The sequence below is a fragment of the Euwallacea similis genome, chromosome 1 (assembly GCF_039881205.1).
Source record: "Euwallacea similis isolate ESF13 chromosome 1, ESF131.1, whole genome shotgun sequence".
Taxonomy (NCBI): Eukaryota; Metazoa; Arthropoda; class Insecta; order Coleoptera; family Curculionidae; genus Euwallacea; species Euwallacea similis.
In genome coordinates, this window is record NC_089609.1 from 4,384,554 (window position 1) to 4,402,664 (window position 18,111).

Genomic DNA, 18,111 nt, shown 5'->3' on the forward strand with positions numbered 1-18,111 from the left:
TGGCATTTTTTCTTGGGACTAAAGATACTCTTCAAATAATACTGTTGACAGTGTTTTTCACAAACGTCAGTTCACAGAAATCACAGTGAGTTTTGTTTTCCATGGCTTGCTATAACGTTAAAAGAAATTTACGCGACTAAGGAGCTACGCTGTCACAAATTTTATTGACTATTTATTTCAGATAAGAAGCGACATATCAAAAAACCCAAAGAGACAAAAAAGTTTCAAAAGTAATCAGGCAACAATGGTGCACCGTTGTTTTATTGAAATTATTGTTTTTTGTTGAACTTTTGAAAGAAAGTAAGAGGGGGATAACACATAACATACACTTCTAAGAGAAGTGCGTGGTCCAAACTTACGAAGCTTATGTGAGGCCATGAGAAATGTTTATGTTCCAAATTTCACTTTAATCGGATTAGTGGTTCAAAAGTTATGAGGAAAAAACGAAAAAAAATCCTACTTCAACGCCCTCTATATCCGAAACGATGTGATTTAGGAAATAAGTTTTTATCATGAATGGCCATTATTTTAACCTGTTCTATCGATTCCTGAAGTTATCAAGATAAAACCTGAATCACCCTGTATATTGAAGTTGTGACTGTTTAATTTTGAACTGCACCCTCCACCATTAAAGGGACGAATAAAAATTATCTATCGTACAGTAAATAAAATTTGTTTCGAAGCACTGTTCACCAGGAATTTTTTAATGTATTCATCCCCTTGTATATCTGGTAAAGAGGATTGCACATTTTAGCCAGGAATATTATTTTTCTACGTGGAAATTGAAGGTGAAACATTATATTCCTCATAAGGAACATGTTATGATATGTAAACATGATTACATTTCCTACTGCAACATAATATACTGTTTTAGAAAGTCCTTTGATTTGACACTGATTTACGAATAGTTCACCCTTCTCGCTTTAACACGTACCGATAACTGATGTACCTCATCATAAGCCTCTCAATGACCAAAATAGTTAAGTAAGTCATAGTACCTATATGTATACATATGTACAGGTGATACATTTATCATATCGCAGTTCAAACTTAGTTTTTACTCTCCCCTACCCCCCGATGATGAGCCCTGGTATTCACGCCAAGTACTAGGCGGCTTAAAATTTGTATTAAGAAGGCGCAAAATCTGGAGTTTATATATAGAGGAACTTGTGAAAAATATCAAAAGTGAAACAGTTTTATCAACTGCTTGATGCTCGATATCAATGACATGCGAAGATATTTTTATCGTCTCAGTTTAAATATGCAAGTACTTAATTCAAGGCTGCTCTCAACGTAATCGTGACATGTGCCGAGTTTTAGGACGAGAACGACGTGTACTGATTTCTAATCCGGGTTTAATCGACCGAAAGTCGTCAGTAAGTCAATCATTATAGGTGTTTTGCTACTTATGTGTTTAACAACTTTACTTTCAAAGAATTTAATTTTTAAAGAGTAACATAAAATTTTTGGCCAGTAATAACTTAATAGATTAAGCTTAAAATAACCGAGAAAATAACTCTTTAGGTTAGGGGGTTTATTTAAGTAACATAATATTAAAAAAATCTTGTGGGAATTCATAACATCTCGAATAAACCAGATTCAGAATCTAAATAAATAAAAAAATATAAGTCTTAACTTGAAGTCCTGGAGCCTTGAAATGTATTTTTAGTCATCTTCATGATACAGTACTTTCTAAATTGCAAAAAATAGGTACTAATGTGTTCCAGTATCTCAGAAACGAAAGGAGGTTTTGTACATCCGTTTGTGCCGTGACAGAGCGCATTAAAATAATTCATTTAAGCTATTTTTGGGGCAAATGCAACATATTACTGAGGTATGGGCATTTAAATTTTGAAAATTGGTAAAAAGTAGGCAGCTCCAGTCCTTTGAAAATATTCCGATCTCTTAGATTTATTTAGACTCAGTCAAGAGCATCCACTAGCTCTAAAATTCAAAAACATTTTCTAGTTACGTTTATGTTGCAGGAAACAAGAGATTTGATTTAATCATTGATAAAGCTTTCCTTCCATTTTGCAGCCAGGTATTTCCAGATACTTCCAGATATTACCAGCCTAGTAATATCAGTAAACATTTCTATGACCTTGCACTTATGCCATCATACACGACCATGATGTGGTTCATCTATGTCTTATCGGAAATATTGTCTTGAGGCAAGTAAAAACATCGAAATCGCACTAATTAACATTGTAACGTGGGAAATTTCGTTATTGTAATTAGTGTAATCCTGGGTATAATCGTTTTGGTACACTCACTTATCTTGTTATGTCAGTGGTAGTGGTCATACTGAAGCTGGTTACAATACCTAGAAAAACTCACCTAAACAGATTATAAAATTGTTTCCGAACCATACCTAAACGTCACTCGTTTTCTGTTTCTTCAGTTTCCATTAGCAGTTTTTCAAAGATTTCTCAAAACAAACTTTCTATTTTAAGACTTTCATTACGTTCAACGAACCATGGCGGTCAACCTCCCAGGAGAGTGTTAATTCCTCATTAAATAAGTTACACCAATAATAGTGCGATTAATGGCCTTCTAGGAAACTCAAAGATACGTTATTTCAGTTCTCTGGATTTTAATTATTGAATCAGTGAATTTCAGTAGAATTCGCTAAATTTTCTCAGAAATTGCGTTCATTGAAACGATTAGCAATATCGCTGCTGCGGTTAACTTCTCGTTTATCAGGGTTAAGGTTGGTATGATGAGGGTCGCCACGAGGTTATGGCTTAATGGAATTTTTCCATTCAACGTAAATAGTATTTCTAAACCTTTATAGATATCTGACCGCACAATGTCCGGAGGAATGCCATAAAATAATACTTATCGCACTCGTTATTTTATTTTATAGGCGCACTTATTATTTATATGTTCCCATGATTCGTACGGATTGCTAGAAACTTATTATTTGTGCAAATATATCCTACATAAGTACATTTAAAGCCATTGTTGTCTGGCAACATAATTAAGGTCATGACCTTCAGTTCCAGCTTCGTTCTCAGCTTAAGATCTCTTGAGTTTCTATTTATCAGAAACAAGCCTGCGCCTTTCGTCATTTAGTCTGTCCTCTTTGCAAAGTTTTGCGTTTTTATTGAAGTGGGTATAAAACCCATCAAGTCATGCGAACACATTGATTTAGATGTTGATTTAGGGAGATCCACTTTGTTCAAAAATGCCTTGCAGTTAAAATTTAATCCTTCAGCAATTGTTCTCTATATACCTGCTCTCATGTTTCTTTAAGCCTTGGCTGAGGCCCTTGACACGATTGTTGCCCATGCCCTTATAAGTACGATGCATGAATGCTGTCCAGGTTTCCTTGGGAGTTGAATACCCTCTAGATCTTCAAGGATATGAATATAGGTCTTTAAATATCTTTTAAAAAGTTTACATCTATACATTCTCAAGTGACCTTAATACAACAGAAATAGATTGAGATGGTTTTGGAAGCAGTAAATTTGTCATTATTTTCAAAAAGATTATGAGTAAAAAATGAGGAAATACAAAGCTCCAATGAATTATAGCCAGATAATAAGAGAAAACTTAGAAGTCTCTAAGTAAGGAAATAGAATGTAAACAAAAATCTTGCAAATATGGAAAAGATACGAAAATGCAAGAAAATAATAAAAAATATGTATAAATATACTAGAAAGTGTAAATACAGCAATAAACCTGTAAGTCTGTTATTGATAAGATTCATCATTGCATTACAGTATGGTTCAAAATCGAAGCTCCTTATGGGAATCTCGAAATTCCTAAGAGACTCATCTTCGGTTAAATTGTGGATAAGTTGGGCAATTTGCTACTCGGCAAAATGCATTTTTGAGAATTAAAAAATAAGGAGTGATGGGTGATCGTTAAAAATCTCAACTGTAAAATACGATTAATAAAAAATAAATAAATATTAAATATTGCTATAAGTTTCTTTTTTGTATTAAATTCGCTCATCGCAATTCGCTTCATATGTATATTATTCTTATGCAGAAGGGTATACCAGAGGTTCATACTCTTTTCATTCATCTGTAATTAACCTGTTCCAGAACATATGCTCAATCGTGTATATTCGTTAACTTGAAAAATTAAGTTAAATTTATTACTTAACTTTTACCTTTAAATTAAAATAAATGCAGATAATGAGATCGAAATTTGATGATAATGAGATCGAAAATTGAAAATTTTATAAAATATGAGAAATTATCAATAAGTGTGTGTTATTGTTCCTCTACATAAAAAATGTGAAAAATACGGAAAACAAGGAAAAATATCCCAAGTTATACAAAGGAACTTACCTAAAATGTATCGACAAAATAGGAAACCTATCAGAAAGAAACACGATGTCCAAGTTTCATATTGCGATTTACTCTCGAGGTTGCTGGAGATTCGTCTATCTCTTCAAAAAAGAGCATATTTATCAATCTCAACTCGAAACTTTCAATGCTGATGGTTAATTCTCGAATATTTATTGAAAAAACAATTCCCGATTTGACCAAGATTTAGTTCTGATTTCTCCAGTTTTGTGGAGATCTAAAAATGGCAAAATTATCATTTCATCCTGTTGCTCTGCTGATGAAATATCAACCCTCCGTCTTCATTTTTAATCTTCAGAGGCGTCTGAAAAACCTGCCTGCTCCATCAGCTAGACCTTTACGGTACCTGAGACATTCCGGTAAATAACCATGGTTGAGTTATCTCAACCTGACCGTTATTTATTGCAGCCTCGATTGCAGCAATAAGCGATTCAGTATGGTTCCATGGAAGTTGGTATTTGAAGAAGTCCATCCATTAACTTCACAGATATAAACGCCTTATGTGAAATTCTTCTTGTATTGACCCAGTTTTGGATATATGATATAGAACACCTTAAATAACAGAAGATGGTTTACACATGAGCGATCTGGTCGACCTTATGAAGCTCACTGAAGCATTTATCGTCTTACAATGAGCAATAGAAGTAGTAATTAGTAGTTCTCTAGCCTTTTTAGGTCACAATGTCTAGGTTATCGTCTGATTATTCTGCTTGTGTTAAGTCGGGAATCCACTCATAGAACAACGTAATATTTTTGGTTTTTGCCGGTTTTAGAAATCCGTGATTGACATTGAATTCATAATTCTGCCAGAATCTTGATAAGGAATACCCAAGAACTTGATTTCTAATTCTGAAGTAGTTCTCGGAATAAAGATTTCAGCTCTTGGAAGATGAGATGCGAGAAAAAGTGAACGCTACGAAATATTTACTGTTGGTATAGTAATTGTTTTAATTAACTAAATTTTACTTTTTTGGTGATTTATCGAGGTCGCAGCCGTAACAAAATCACTGTTTACTTTTCAGTGTTAATGAGCAAGTGAATAATTAATTCCGACCGACAGCGTAGATTGATCCCGAAATAAAAATTGATACCTGGAAAATTGGATGTTTGACGCTTAATGATAAATCACTTTTATTTTCTTCTTTTTTTTATTAAAAATCTTTTTAAAAAAATTATATTGAAGAAACAAAACCTTAATCTGCCTAAAAGCAATAATATTGATAAGGCGGTCCGCCAAATGTATATGTGGGGTCAGCGTTTTCAGTGTTCCTTTTCGTATGTGTTCTTTTTCCTTTTTTAATAGGCAGTCTGTAATATATCGTGTTGTTATCAGGTGCTCCCTTTTTCTTTTACTCACCCACTGAAGTAACCCTCAATAAATTATTTTCTTTTTTTTATATATTTTTTTTCTTCTCTCACTTTCTCTATCCCTTTTTTTTTAACTTCTCTTTCTTTGAAATTCGCTGTATCTAACATTTACTTAACCGAAAGATGGTTGTTGAAAGTAAGATAATTAAATGAAGACGCGAAAGGTGTTTAGTACGTTGCAATTATTTCATCGAAATGGAAAGGTGGACTAAATGACGATGGTAATATTGTTGGCGGCTATCACTTCCGGAGTTTTATCTCTTGGTGTGTCGATATGGTTTATATCTTACCGTTGTCAAAATTAATTGTCTATTGTGTGTTCCTTTTCTTTGCCTTTCTACTATACTCTTTTATTTTATTTTTATTTGGAACTTTGTCTTCCACAGAGAACCACGTGGTGATTACGTCTCTCACTAAATCCTCAAATGGTTGCTATCTTCAGCTAGATATATTATGCAAAATGTGTCGACAAAACTGTGGGGGCACTTTTATTTGCTATATCAATGTGTGTGTTTGTTTAAATGTCGATGTGTTCTTGGCACGGTTTTTGATCATTATGTCTGATCCAGTTTGTATGCGAATATCGTGCATGCAACTACACAAATTTCGTTTTTACTTGAGTATCGGATATGATAAGAAAAATAAAACTAAACTGCTTTACTAACGCATACTTATGCCATTTGAAATAAAACTACAAAATTGTTTGTTGTTACAGTTATAAGTGTTCCGACGGTCACAGGTATATATTGAACTTCCCCAATTTCGTACTCCTCAACCACCTTGAAAAGTCGTTAATTTTCCTAATTAATCATCTTCCACCGGTGATGTAAGTTATCAGCACACAATGGGAAAATACGTGTTTATCAATCACATTTAAATTTTAATCGGGAATATTGCAAATATTTCCACTGAATTAAGGTTTATGAGCAGCCATTTGCGTTAGAAATAAATTTGAAATCATAATCAGTGATAAAAATTAAATTTTATTCTTTTTGTGGTCGAATCTGGGTTTGAATTAATGATTTTGTTGCAAGAAGGATTTATGGCTGATTAAAGGTTTATGTGCCCTGTAAATTCCGTTTTTATTACATATCCGTTCCGTGCACATTACATGCAATTTAATAGCACCCAATTCATATAAATGGCGGCATATATACGGAATGGATCAGGGTTGATTCTCACTATACATTCCGTTTCCGTTCCATATCCATACGGGTGAATTTATAATAAATTACGGAATATGGGATGGAAATGGAACGTATAGTGAGAATGAACTTTTACCCATACACAATGATGTGTTACGCACGTATTTACAGATTCGTTCACGCAACGAAGATGAGATTCAAACGGAACGTATAATGATGCATGCAGAATGGTGGTGACGCACTAAAAGTTTTTCGCCAATAACAAGAAGTGCAAAAATTCCTAAATGAATCAGATTAAAGATGAAGCCATTTTAGTATAAAATTTCATCGTAATTGCGCGTAAATTGAGGTCTGACCTAAGCGCCCTGCCTTTACCATGACGCGTTGCAATCAACTCAGATGTAAAATATTTATATGTTTTGTGATTCACCGCTTGCCAGTTAAGAAATTTAGTAGTAAAACTCAAAATTGTGTATAAAAGATCCAATGATGATCACTGTTACAGCTCTCTGACAAAAACCAAAAATGGTCTATTTCCATTGAAGTGCAGGAGGTCAGTTATGTACCGTTTGTTATGCCGCTGAAGAAGTTCGGCCGACTTATCGAGAACATTTTTGGAATTCATTCCGTTCTCTTTAGATCTAAAAACCCAATTTTCCAAGCGGCGTTGTCGGATCTATTGTTCTCGGTTTGTTTAAGTGTCAATTCGTGATCAGGCATAAAACCTTATTGCTTCGGATTACATGATTATGTAACGCAGAACGCAATGTCGACATACAAGAATTAACGCGTTTGTTTCAACATCTCCTTAGCAATTTTCCGGTCGTTAGTTAAAGTTCCAAAAGAGTGAATCATTCACTATAAATAAATTAAAATGATGGAAGTTTTGGTTGAGTTAAACTACCCAAGCCAACTTGAGTAAAAAATGTCGAATTGATAACATAAAGTTTCAGGTTTATTTTCTTTTGCGGGTCAGCGGTAAACCATGATTTCCACGACCAGAGCGTGCAATAGTTTTTCGCTACCGCGTACGAGCACTCGAGGAAAAACATAAAGCTTGATTAGTGTTGCTGGAGTTAAATATTTCACTGGTGACATTAGTGACACTTGATCATTCTGATAATAATTTAATTAGGAAACTTAATTTAACTGGGAACAGTGCCGACATCGTGATTTAATTAAAATTTTTGCTTTGTTTACGACTTGTCGGGCTCTGGTTAGTTCAGCCTAGGACTGTGCCGAATTTTTGAGCACTGCTGATGGTGTTTTACTTATGATTGTCTTCGAAATTGTTGATCTTATGATTCAATCCGTCTTTCTGAATTTTGCATTTAAATTGTGCTTAATTTAGATGAATTTCTTGCAATTTTATGAAATCTAGTAGTGAAGCTTAGACCTCTCAGCGTTGCAGGCATCGGGACTTGATGTCCGGGTGATAATGATTTACTTTACGCCCTTGGTGTATAAAACATATTTTCGTAAAGCAAATAATTAAAGTCGAATTAAAATTTCATCCTGCTTTTTTACGGTGAAATGTGCATTTCCCTCTAAGTCAAAAACCTGATCAATGAATCAATAGGTAATGACCGGCAAAGTGAAACTTTCAAGCCGACAAATATAATCATTTCCCCATAAACATCCGATTGACTAAACAGACGGTTTTACGTAAACCGCCGGCATTCGATCCCGCAACTGGAACTATGGTAATTTGGTTGAATGGAATAGAAAGGTGAAATTCACCTGTTATTGCACCGAGAAATGCCTCAATTTAATAGTGCTTTTTCTTTTTGGTGATGCAATGCCTTTTAAACCTTTATTGGTTTCTCGTTTGGGATTAAACGCAAGGTAAATTATTTATGGATCTAGTTAGCATAGCTTTTGCTTTGGTTGCTATGCGGCCGCGACTTAACTAGACAAAAAAATAACAACAGAAGAAAATATACAGCTGAAAGAAAAATGAGAAGTAGCCACAACAAAGAAGTAAAAAATCGAAAAAACTGTGTTAAAACACTAAAATGCATTCAAATATTCAAAAGCACATAAACTGCTTTAAGTATCTTAATTTCAGTAAATACGCAAACCGTATAGTACTACAATAATCGACCTTGTGCACGCACTGAGACTATCAATCTAATTTAAAAACCATACGGTGATAAGAGAATTAGATTCGTAGTACTAGAAAAATTCTCACATTGTCAATAAAGTATTTTAGTAGTACTCCGTTACAGTTCAGAGAAATAGAATACTTAAATCGTCAATAGTAAGGCTCATGATGCTATTTTCGAACTTAGATTAGATGCCAATAGCCGTCCACTACGACTTGCTTTTATCATACATAAATTGTTCTGGTGCCATTATCTGGATCTACGACAACAGCTACGCGTTAAGATGTAAATGAAGTAATTAAGAACATTCATTACGCGAGCGTCAGGTCAGATAACGAAACCAAATAAAATTTGACCAACGCCAACACGCACTTCCCTCATTGCTAGCATGATCAATATGTTTATGACGCATATAATTTTTTTGCAGATGATAAGAACGACAAGGTCAAGAACTTTCCCGCTGACGCTTCTGGCAAGCATCGTAAGAAAGAACAGACCGGCTCGGTGAAGGGAGTCTCCAAGAAGAAACTGGCGGAACGGGAGAATAGAAGAACTGCCAGAGCTAATGACAAAGGTAAAAAGTTAGTTCTTAATATATGATATTCTTTTAATCTTTTTATTTGCTCTAGGATTTAATCATCCCTGGTTGCTAGCCACATTAAAAGGCCACGGTGGCAGAGTCCTGGATATGGACTTCTCACCTAATGGAAAGTACCTGGTGTCATGTTCTGATGGTGAGTATTCAAAATTATCACCTATAAGCAGGAAATCATGCATGTTTCGGCAACGCCGCAAGATTTAACGATTCTGATAATCCCGCGAATATGCAATCCCATTGGGTAAATTTTGGGGGCATGTTGGGCTCTCGCCAATCAGCCCAACGTTTGCGACGTTTACGAAAATATGCGTATTGCCAACTCACAGGTTGTTTTCGTGAAATTAAGTGGTTTACGCTTATTTTATTTCCATGGTGCTTGAATATTTGCCAATAGTGAATGATATGGGTAGTTAAGTGAAAATAAATAACGTAAATAAAAGTTTTATTTTTTGGATATACCGTATTTTCTTGCAAACTACTCAATTTTTTAATAAATAGGAGTCGTGAAAGACGTTTTACCAAAAAGGTAATTTCCATTGAAATTATTAAATAAGAGCAGATTATTGGCTAGTGTTTCGTTTTTCATAAAAATTCTATTGCTCGCAAAGATACTAAAATTTTTCTAAATAATTTTAAAATTCCTAAAATGATTTATTACTGTCAAAATTTTAAAAAATGCTATATTTTAAACATCGATACTTCGAAGTCATTTGAATATCAGAATGATCACTCAAGAAATAATCTTAACAAATTGCAATGAATACACAAAAATTCAACCGTAATCTGGCATCTTATTTAAAATAAAGTTTAACCCTATGGCATTTTTTTGTTTTGTGTTACAGTTTTTCAGAAAAATTGGAAAATTTCTAGTTTGTCAAAAAATGGTTCAACTTTTCACGAAAACGATGAGAGTTAAAGCAACTTTTAAATCAACATGAATTTCTTATAAAATTATTTAAAACACATTTACCCATTTAGTTGTCTCTGCATCTCTAATGGTATTCAAGGTACCAATCTATGTATCACCAACGTGTGGCTACATGGGGGCCACGTGGTATATTTTTGAAATCGGAAGAAAAATATGTTATTCTAAAGGGAAATATACAGGATGTTTAATTAAAAAAGGCAGTATTCTGTCAGTTGTCAATGCTTAATTGATTCTTTCGACAACTTTACGAGGTAACAGAGATATAATTCTACAACTTAAGATTACTTTTTTCTATTATTTGACGGGAAAGATGTAGAAGACGTCGAAATAAAAATTAAAACTCTGTATATTCGAGTAGGCCTTAAGAATAACGGATATAAATAAGCCTACAGAAAATCCCAAATACGGTTATAGAGAAATTTATTCAGTTAAGAGCAATGAAACGAAATCGCTTTCTTCGAATTTAGTCTCTGATCATTTGCGAGATCTTAATCATGATGTAAGTAAGTAATCTTGTTATTTATACAAATGTAGTTAGATTTTCTGTATCACCAATTATAAACAATCTTTTTTTATCTCAAGTCCAACTGTCTCGACTATTTTTAGAGTGACAATGCCCCTTCAAGCCACTTACTGTTTATACAAGAATTAAAAAATTAGCACACCATCTTCTAGTATATTTAAGATTACTCATGTCTTATTACGCGCAATTATCTTTTTTTTTACAATTTATCTATCTTCAAAATAAACATTATACTTGTAAATATTTAATGGTGTCAAACTTAAAGTAAATCGTCTCTTAAAAAATTTTATCAGGGTCTCTCCTTGTAAATAGATTTACAAACTTGAATTAGCCTGAGTTACAGATACTTCGGTGTTCTTCAAATTCAATCAACTTTCTTCAAAGTCTTTCCCTGTAAAGGATTGACAAATTTGAGGTATCTCAATGTACCTCAAGTTTAGTTATTAACTTTCTTAATTATCTCTCCTTTCAAATGATTTACAAATTTGAACTAATTAACCTAAAGTAACCTGAGCCTTAGGTACCTCGATGTACCTTAAACTTAATTCATTTTCTTCGAAATATCCCCTTGTAAAGAATTTACAAACTTAAGGTCCCTCTATGCACGTCAAGTTAAATTTATTTTCTGCAGCTTTTATAGTGCTCTGTTGTGTTGCAAGTGCAACTGGGTTTGGGTACAAGTTGTCAACACTTATATTAATAATCTGTGTTTAAAATCCAAAACATAGTGACGTTATTCGATTTTGCCAGTTTTTGGCACCTTTCTACTTGAGTGATGTAAGAACATAACGAAAGCAAAGCGGATGTTTATGGGGCGGTTTTTATTTATAACACTTCCTAAAAATAAATTTTGTTTTCATTGAAATGTATATCAAATCGTGGTCACATTTATATGTTTTTCACCTTTCCCTGTTCTAAGAAGGCTAGATTATGATAGAGGTGCCTTTATCAGTGTTTACTGCTGCCTATTCAATGAGGGTGTACGAGTATTTACACAATTAGCAATGGTACCATTCAAATATATGACTAACGGGTTCTTTCTAATTACGTATTTTATTTTATATATTTGCAGTGCTTAAGTATTCTTATTATTGCGGATTTTAAGGAATTTGTTTGTCATGTTTCCTTCCTCATTTATTAATTCGGCAATACGTGTCCCAACTGGCGAAAATAGTGGCGAATTAGTAACAATTGTTTTGGTTATATTAAATCATAGCAGCGCAAACAAGAACCTTTTCAATACGTTTTTAATCTCGAGAACAATAATGTACAGTATCCTAAACCAACGAACCGAATTTTCAAACAATATTGGTATTAAATACCTAAAATCGCCATAATACCTGCGTAAACTCAAAACGGCAAAATATTGACTTTCTCGTCAAAAATACAACGAATTTAAAAGAAATTTACATTTACCTCGCGTCGGTATTATCGAATTTAAGTAACATTATTAGTGCTCCACTGAATCTTAAGCGTCCTCCCCCATTGAAGCGACTTCATAACTCACACACTCATCCTCTTTTTTCTTCTCCAGAAGATCCGGATCCTGGCGGTATGTCGAATTTTGATCGCAGTGAAGCTTCTCCAACCTCGGAGAGTTCACCAAGCTCGTCCGAGAGCACCAAAGAAAACTCCAGCCCCACCCCGAGCCCCACCTTCACAAGGGGGTTGACTCGTAGACAGCGAAAAAATCGTAAGCGAGAAACGCCAGCCTCTGTCCAGGTCAAAAATGATACGAAAATTGAGGCGAAAAAGAGTAATGAGATAGAGCGCCTCCCTCGAGAGGAGAGGAAAATGGTGGAGGAAGTTAGGGGGAGGACGAAACGTGTGGTAAATCAAGGATTGTCCCCGTTAAAGGAGTTCATGGGTATGATCTTTTCCGAGGACATCTTTGTTAAAATGTTGAAGGACAAGTACAAGTTATCTAAAGAGGATATGGCAAGGCTAGGCAAGTGTCCATCCTAGTTATTAAGGAACTGTTAACTCATTTAACTTGATCTTCAGGTTATCCTCTTCGACCAGAAATACAAATTCGCCTCAAACATTGTCAAAACAGGACGCAAGATATTTCTTATTATCATTACGGCATGTATCCTGTAGCTGTCAGGAGGCAGCATAACTGGGATGTCAATGCTGAAGAGTTCATCCCGAAGAATGAAAGTGCTGATAGTGGCAATGGAAGTGGTGGTAGCAGTAGCAGTAGCAGTGAGGAGGACAGTAGTGGAAGTGAAGGTGAGTAAAGGATATAGTTGGGCTTGGCATTATTAGTTGCAAAGGATATGAGCCATGTATGTAACAAAAATAATAAATGGGCAAATAGGGAAGAGAAACAAACGATTCCATGGCCTTTTGCTTTGGAAAAATTTTACGGGTCATAAAACAATTTTTTTTCCCAATCCCGATTATATTATTTGCATTTTTTACGATTTATGTGGCACAACAACAATAATCGTTTTTAAACTTTCAACTCCAAGGAAACCAAGCAAAATCTCGATTTTATTTCTCTGGCATTGGAATAATTTTCAAATTTAATAATTAAATATTATAATCACGCAAATGACCTTAGTCCTTGAGATGCTTGTTGAATTTACAACATGTTGGCACGTTTTATCTCCATTTTTTTCCGAAAAGAAAAACATGTTTTCAGGTTTACTTTAACCTCAACGAAATCAGTTGATTTAAGTGGAGTCACCTGTAATTGAAGTCATATGAATATCGTAATTTTTAAAAATGACAAATAAAAATGGACCATATACTATATAAAAGCTTAATTGTGCGCTCTTTAATTTACCAAAAGAACCAAATCTATATGTTGTTTTGGTTTTTATGATTTGAAGATAAAAAGCGCCAACTCTTAGCATGTCGCCGTTAATAATATGAATATAAATATAAAAATATGAAAAATAAAAAGTCATTAAGAAAAAAACATGTTTAACAAAAAAAGGAAAAAATAATTAAGAATAAAGGCTCCTCTTAAAATATTATATGATCATAGGAAATCATACCTTACAAATCCAGAACTGGGAGTTGTTTAGTGAGTATTAGGTTATTGCAGAATAGGACACAGACATATCACCGTTTTTCGGTTAGAAAAGTTATTGTACCAGCATAAGACATTGAATTTTCTCTATTGATATTTTACCGAATCAAATTCAGCTTCAAATCAATTCTGGGAATCGATGTTTTCATGACATCGTATGTAATTAAATTCGCAAATAAAAAATAATAAGTCAGTGAGAGTAATTTCTACTAAGTACCAGAAAGTGTTGCGCACTGTAATTAATTATTAACTTACTGTGTTGCGCACTGTAAAATAATTTACAGACCCAATCATTGTTCAAAGGTTATTAATTAGATGTTAATGTTGTTAACATCGATTAAAAGATACTATTGGACCATGCTTAGAACACTCATTTTTCACTCTCAACCATATTGAGCTAATCAGTGTTTTTCATCTCGAATTTCAGCTTCAGAAGAATGCTCTCCATCCAAGAAACTTTTACCTGGTACTATTAAGATGAAAGACGCCCGAGTGCGCGTCTGTTCGCGTTGTGGTACCTTTTTTTATACCACGTCAAAACAGTACTTAACCCTGGACCCTTGCACGTATCATCCTGGAAGAGTAATAACTTTGAGGGATACGTGCGGTCCTATGCAGTACAGCTGTTGTGGGGGCATGCATGGGTCTCCTGGATGTGACGTGGCAAAGGTTCACGTGTGGGCTGGGCCTAGGGAGCTAGTTGGTAAGTTATTAATTGTTATTAAGTTTTAGTTGTCTTATTGAAGAGTTTGTTTTTTTTCTTTGATGTTATTCATGTCACTTCCTGTTGTCACTGCTGGTGTCACTTTATGGTATTGATGACGCTCGAGGTATCACTTGACATTCACATAAAAATCAGCACCTCGAACCTCTCTCACCTTGTTTTAACCTGTGCAAACATTTAAAAATACTTTCTCCTTTTTGCAGTGAACTCGTCTTATGTGGAAACTGAAGCTCCGAAAGTTAAACGGGAGGACAACAATTATGGTGTTTACAGTTTAGACTGCGAAATGTCCTACACAGTCAAGGGCCTTGAAGTGGTCAAGGTAACATTAGTAGATATTAGCGGCACCCCTGTCTACAACGAATACGTAAAACCCGTGAACGAAGTCGTAGATTTTAATACAAGATACAGTGGCGTAGACGAACATCATTTTATCAAACACCGGACGAAATCATTGGCGCAAGTGCAAAGGGACATCAGGAAATTCGTTAGCAGCGAAACTGTCTTGATAGGACATGGGCTGGAAAACGACCTCAAAGGGCTCAAGTTGATACATAAAACGGTGGTAGACACCTCTTTCACATTCCCTCATTTCAAAGGGCTCCCATTCAGGCGGTCGTTGAAAAACCTCGCGCAAACTTGCTTGAATCAAGAAATTCAAACTGGCATGAACGGGCATGATTCGTTTGAAGATGCACGGGCGTGCATGGAGCTGATGTTGTTCAGGTTGCGCAAGGATTATCCAAATTGTTATTAGCTGCTTCATCAGCGTATTGAAACAGTCTTTTTGGGTGTTTTATTAATTTTTTATTTAAAAACCATCCTGGAAAATAATTAAAAGTGACTTTATCTTGCGACTTCTAATAGTTGTTTTCCCAATTTTGGTGCATTAGATACCCTTTCTATGCAGGAATCATGGTTATATTTTTTTGGAATTATGAGGGTTTTAGGAGAAACCTGTGACCAGTACCATAATCTTCTGACGTTTTTCTCGAATTTCTCTTAAACATCTCTCCCCTTACCCAATATTTTGACTTGTTTCGATCGTTTTGCATTTTATCTAAATATGATTTTTTGAATTCAAACCAATTTGACTGCGAATTTTGCTATAGGGATCTCACAGGAGATCTGAATACTAATAGGTACTCAAGTAGAGGACGCAGTGGAACCGACTAAGTACCCATCAAGACTGATTATAATATTTTGATAAAGCACTGCCCCGCCCTCACCTTTCTTATTACTAGGTAAACATAGTTCCTGATGAGTGATTTTACTACGTGTAAGTTAGCTTTGTGTCTAGCGATCTTCGTCACCTTTTATGAGGTGCAAATCGAATTTTTTGGCCTAAAACTGCTTAAAACCTGGAATATGTGGCTGAATAGTAAGATTTTTGCATGTCTCCAAAAGATGCGAAAAAGACTTAAATTGTGTCAATGGTTGTGACTCGTGTGCTGATTTACAAGGCGCAAGTCGTACTGGCTTTCAACTGCGTTATTGTTTCATCTTAATTATTCTTACATTAATTTTCCATTAATTATCGTTACATTGCTCTTTGCATGCACATGCGATTTGACCGTTGCAGAGATCTCTTCTTCATGCTCGCCAGCTTTATTTATTTAAATTGCCACCATTTATTTCACTTGTTTTGTTTTTCACCCGACATCCTAAGGGTAACTTTAGCTATTTAAGACTTTTTTATACTTAAGACAATCGATAGTATTAGGTAGAAACGGAAGTACTTTCATCGAAAGAATCTCAAGTGTTTTCACAAGGACTAAATTGTGATATTTCGATTTTAGGTTGTTAAGGAAATTCGTCCATGTTTAGGTCGTAAGGGTGCAGCATGAAATTACATTAATTGTACAGCAAATTCACACATATCACACGCTGATACGTTGGAAAGTTACGGTTTGACATGGAATTTTTATACTGAGGTCAAATCTAATTATATCTAAATATCGGCCCGAGAAAAAATTAATTGAGTTGTAATGGAAAACTGTGCGTGGCTGTAACTTTTTACTTCGTTCTATACGTATGTCACATAAGTGTTAAGCGACTCTCAAGGTGCTACATCGGTGCTGATGCAATCAATTTTCTGTTAAGTTCCCACAAATTCAGAGATTTCAGTAAATTTCAGGAAAATTGCATTTCCCACTTTAGATCTAGACTTTCACTGCCCGTGAGCTATTCGCTGCTTTTCCCAACGCTTACTCTTGGCACGTCACTGGAAGTGTAAGTTTCGATCTCAGTCCTAATACTTATAAGTATTAATTTTAATTAGATTAAGCATAATCATACTTTTGTATGTTTTTTTATAATGTAGCAACTCTTAAGGCGTAATGGCTGTGTGTCTGAATACAACACGTTGTAAATCAATAAGAAATATTTTTGTAATAAAAAAATACCCATTGAGATGTTATCACGCTCTTGTTTTATTTTTATCCTGAAGTTATGTTTGCCAATTAAGTGTTACCTATTGATATTTGCGGGCAATTTTCACCGAGCTTAAAAGCGATTTTTATCTTATTAATTTTAATTTTTTATTTTCATTTTAATTTTGTCCAATAATGTCTAGCGCCAAACCTCAAAAAACGTTAAAGAGGTTTCATACCTAATGTGTAAAACAAAATAATAGACTCACAAGGAATTGTTTCTTGGTCAGTTGTAAAGCATCCAAATTATTGACAAATGGTGATTCTGAATAATTACGTGTAATTATAAAAATTACATTATGCATTAAACAAACTTAAGATCAAGTTGTATTCTAGCTTTCAGCTTGAAACGAGGTTTATTCTGTGGCTTATCCGTTAGATATCCAGTTTAACTGCAGGTCAATTTTAAGAGGAAGGTCATTTATGGATTCCAGTAAATTGTGAAAGCATATTAGGTCATATAATGCTATTTTTGTCCGAATATCTCTGTACCTCAAGTCTTCCGTGAAACATACCATACCACCATTAATTGCAGCAAATCCTCGTGACAACTGTTTTTAAGCTCAATTTTTGAAAAAAAATATCACCACATGATCCGGTGTACACGACTCGAGTCACAGTCATCATCAGTGTACGATTTAAAAATAAAATTATTTAGCAACTTTCTACGGCGGGTACTTTCTCTTGCCCGACTACAGCATAATAAAATCTTCAAAAAAAATCGAATCAAAGAGGCATCATCATCATCAACGTAACCAGTTGGCGTATAATTACTATCTTCACAAGGTTGTGAAACGTTACGCCCAGTTACTTCTATGGTGATGATCAAATTGGCAGACGACACATCCATTGTTTCGATGAAAGTAAAAGTGACTTAATTAGGCTAATTCAGTTTCAGACCTTTCGAAAAGTGTAGTTATTTTTTGTAG

At 34.6% G+C, this 18,111-nt stretch overlaps 1 protein-coding gene across 4 annotated transcripts in view; it reads left to right on the top strand.

Annotated features, from left to right (window-relative positions):
* Positions 1-18,111, top strand: part of LOC136414362 (transducin beta-like protein 2) — a 31,644-nt gene that overhangs the window by 5,179 nt on the left and 8,354 nt on the right. The window contains exons 2-7 of one of the 4 annotated variants that reach the window (XM_066398532.1): positions 9,379-9,511; positions 9,567-9,671; positions 12,521-12,934; positions 12,991-13,218; positions 14,454-14,729; positions 14,954-17,169. In XM_066398532.1, coding sequence (XP_066254629.1) covers positions 9,379-9,511; positions 9,567-9,671; positions 12,521-12,934; positions 12,991-13,218; positions 14,454-14,729; positions 14,954-15,507 — 1,710 coding nt within the window. In that variant the 3' untranslated portion in view covers positions 15,508-17,169. Of the gene's footprint in view, positions 1-9,364; positions 9,512-9,566; positions 9,672-12,520; positions 12,935-12,990; positions 13,219-14,453; positions 14,730-14,953; positions 17,170-18,111 lie in introns of those variants that run through there. The other 3 variants (XM_066398379.1, XM_066398451.1, XM_066398599.1) reach the window with 3 other exon arrangements.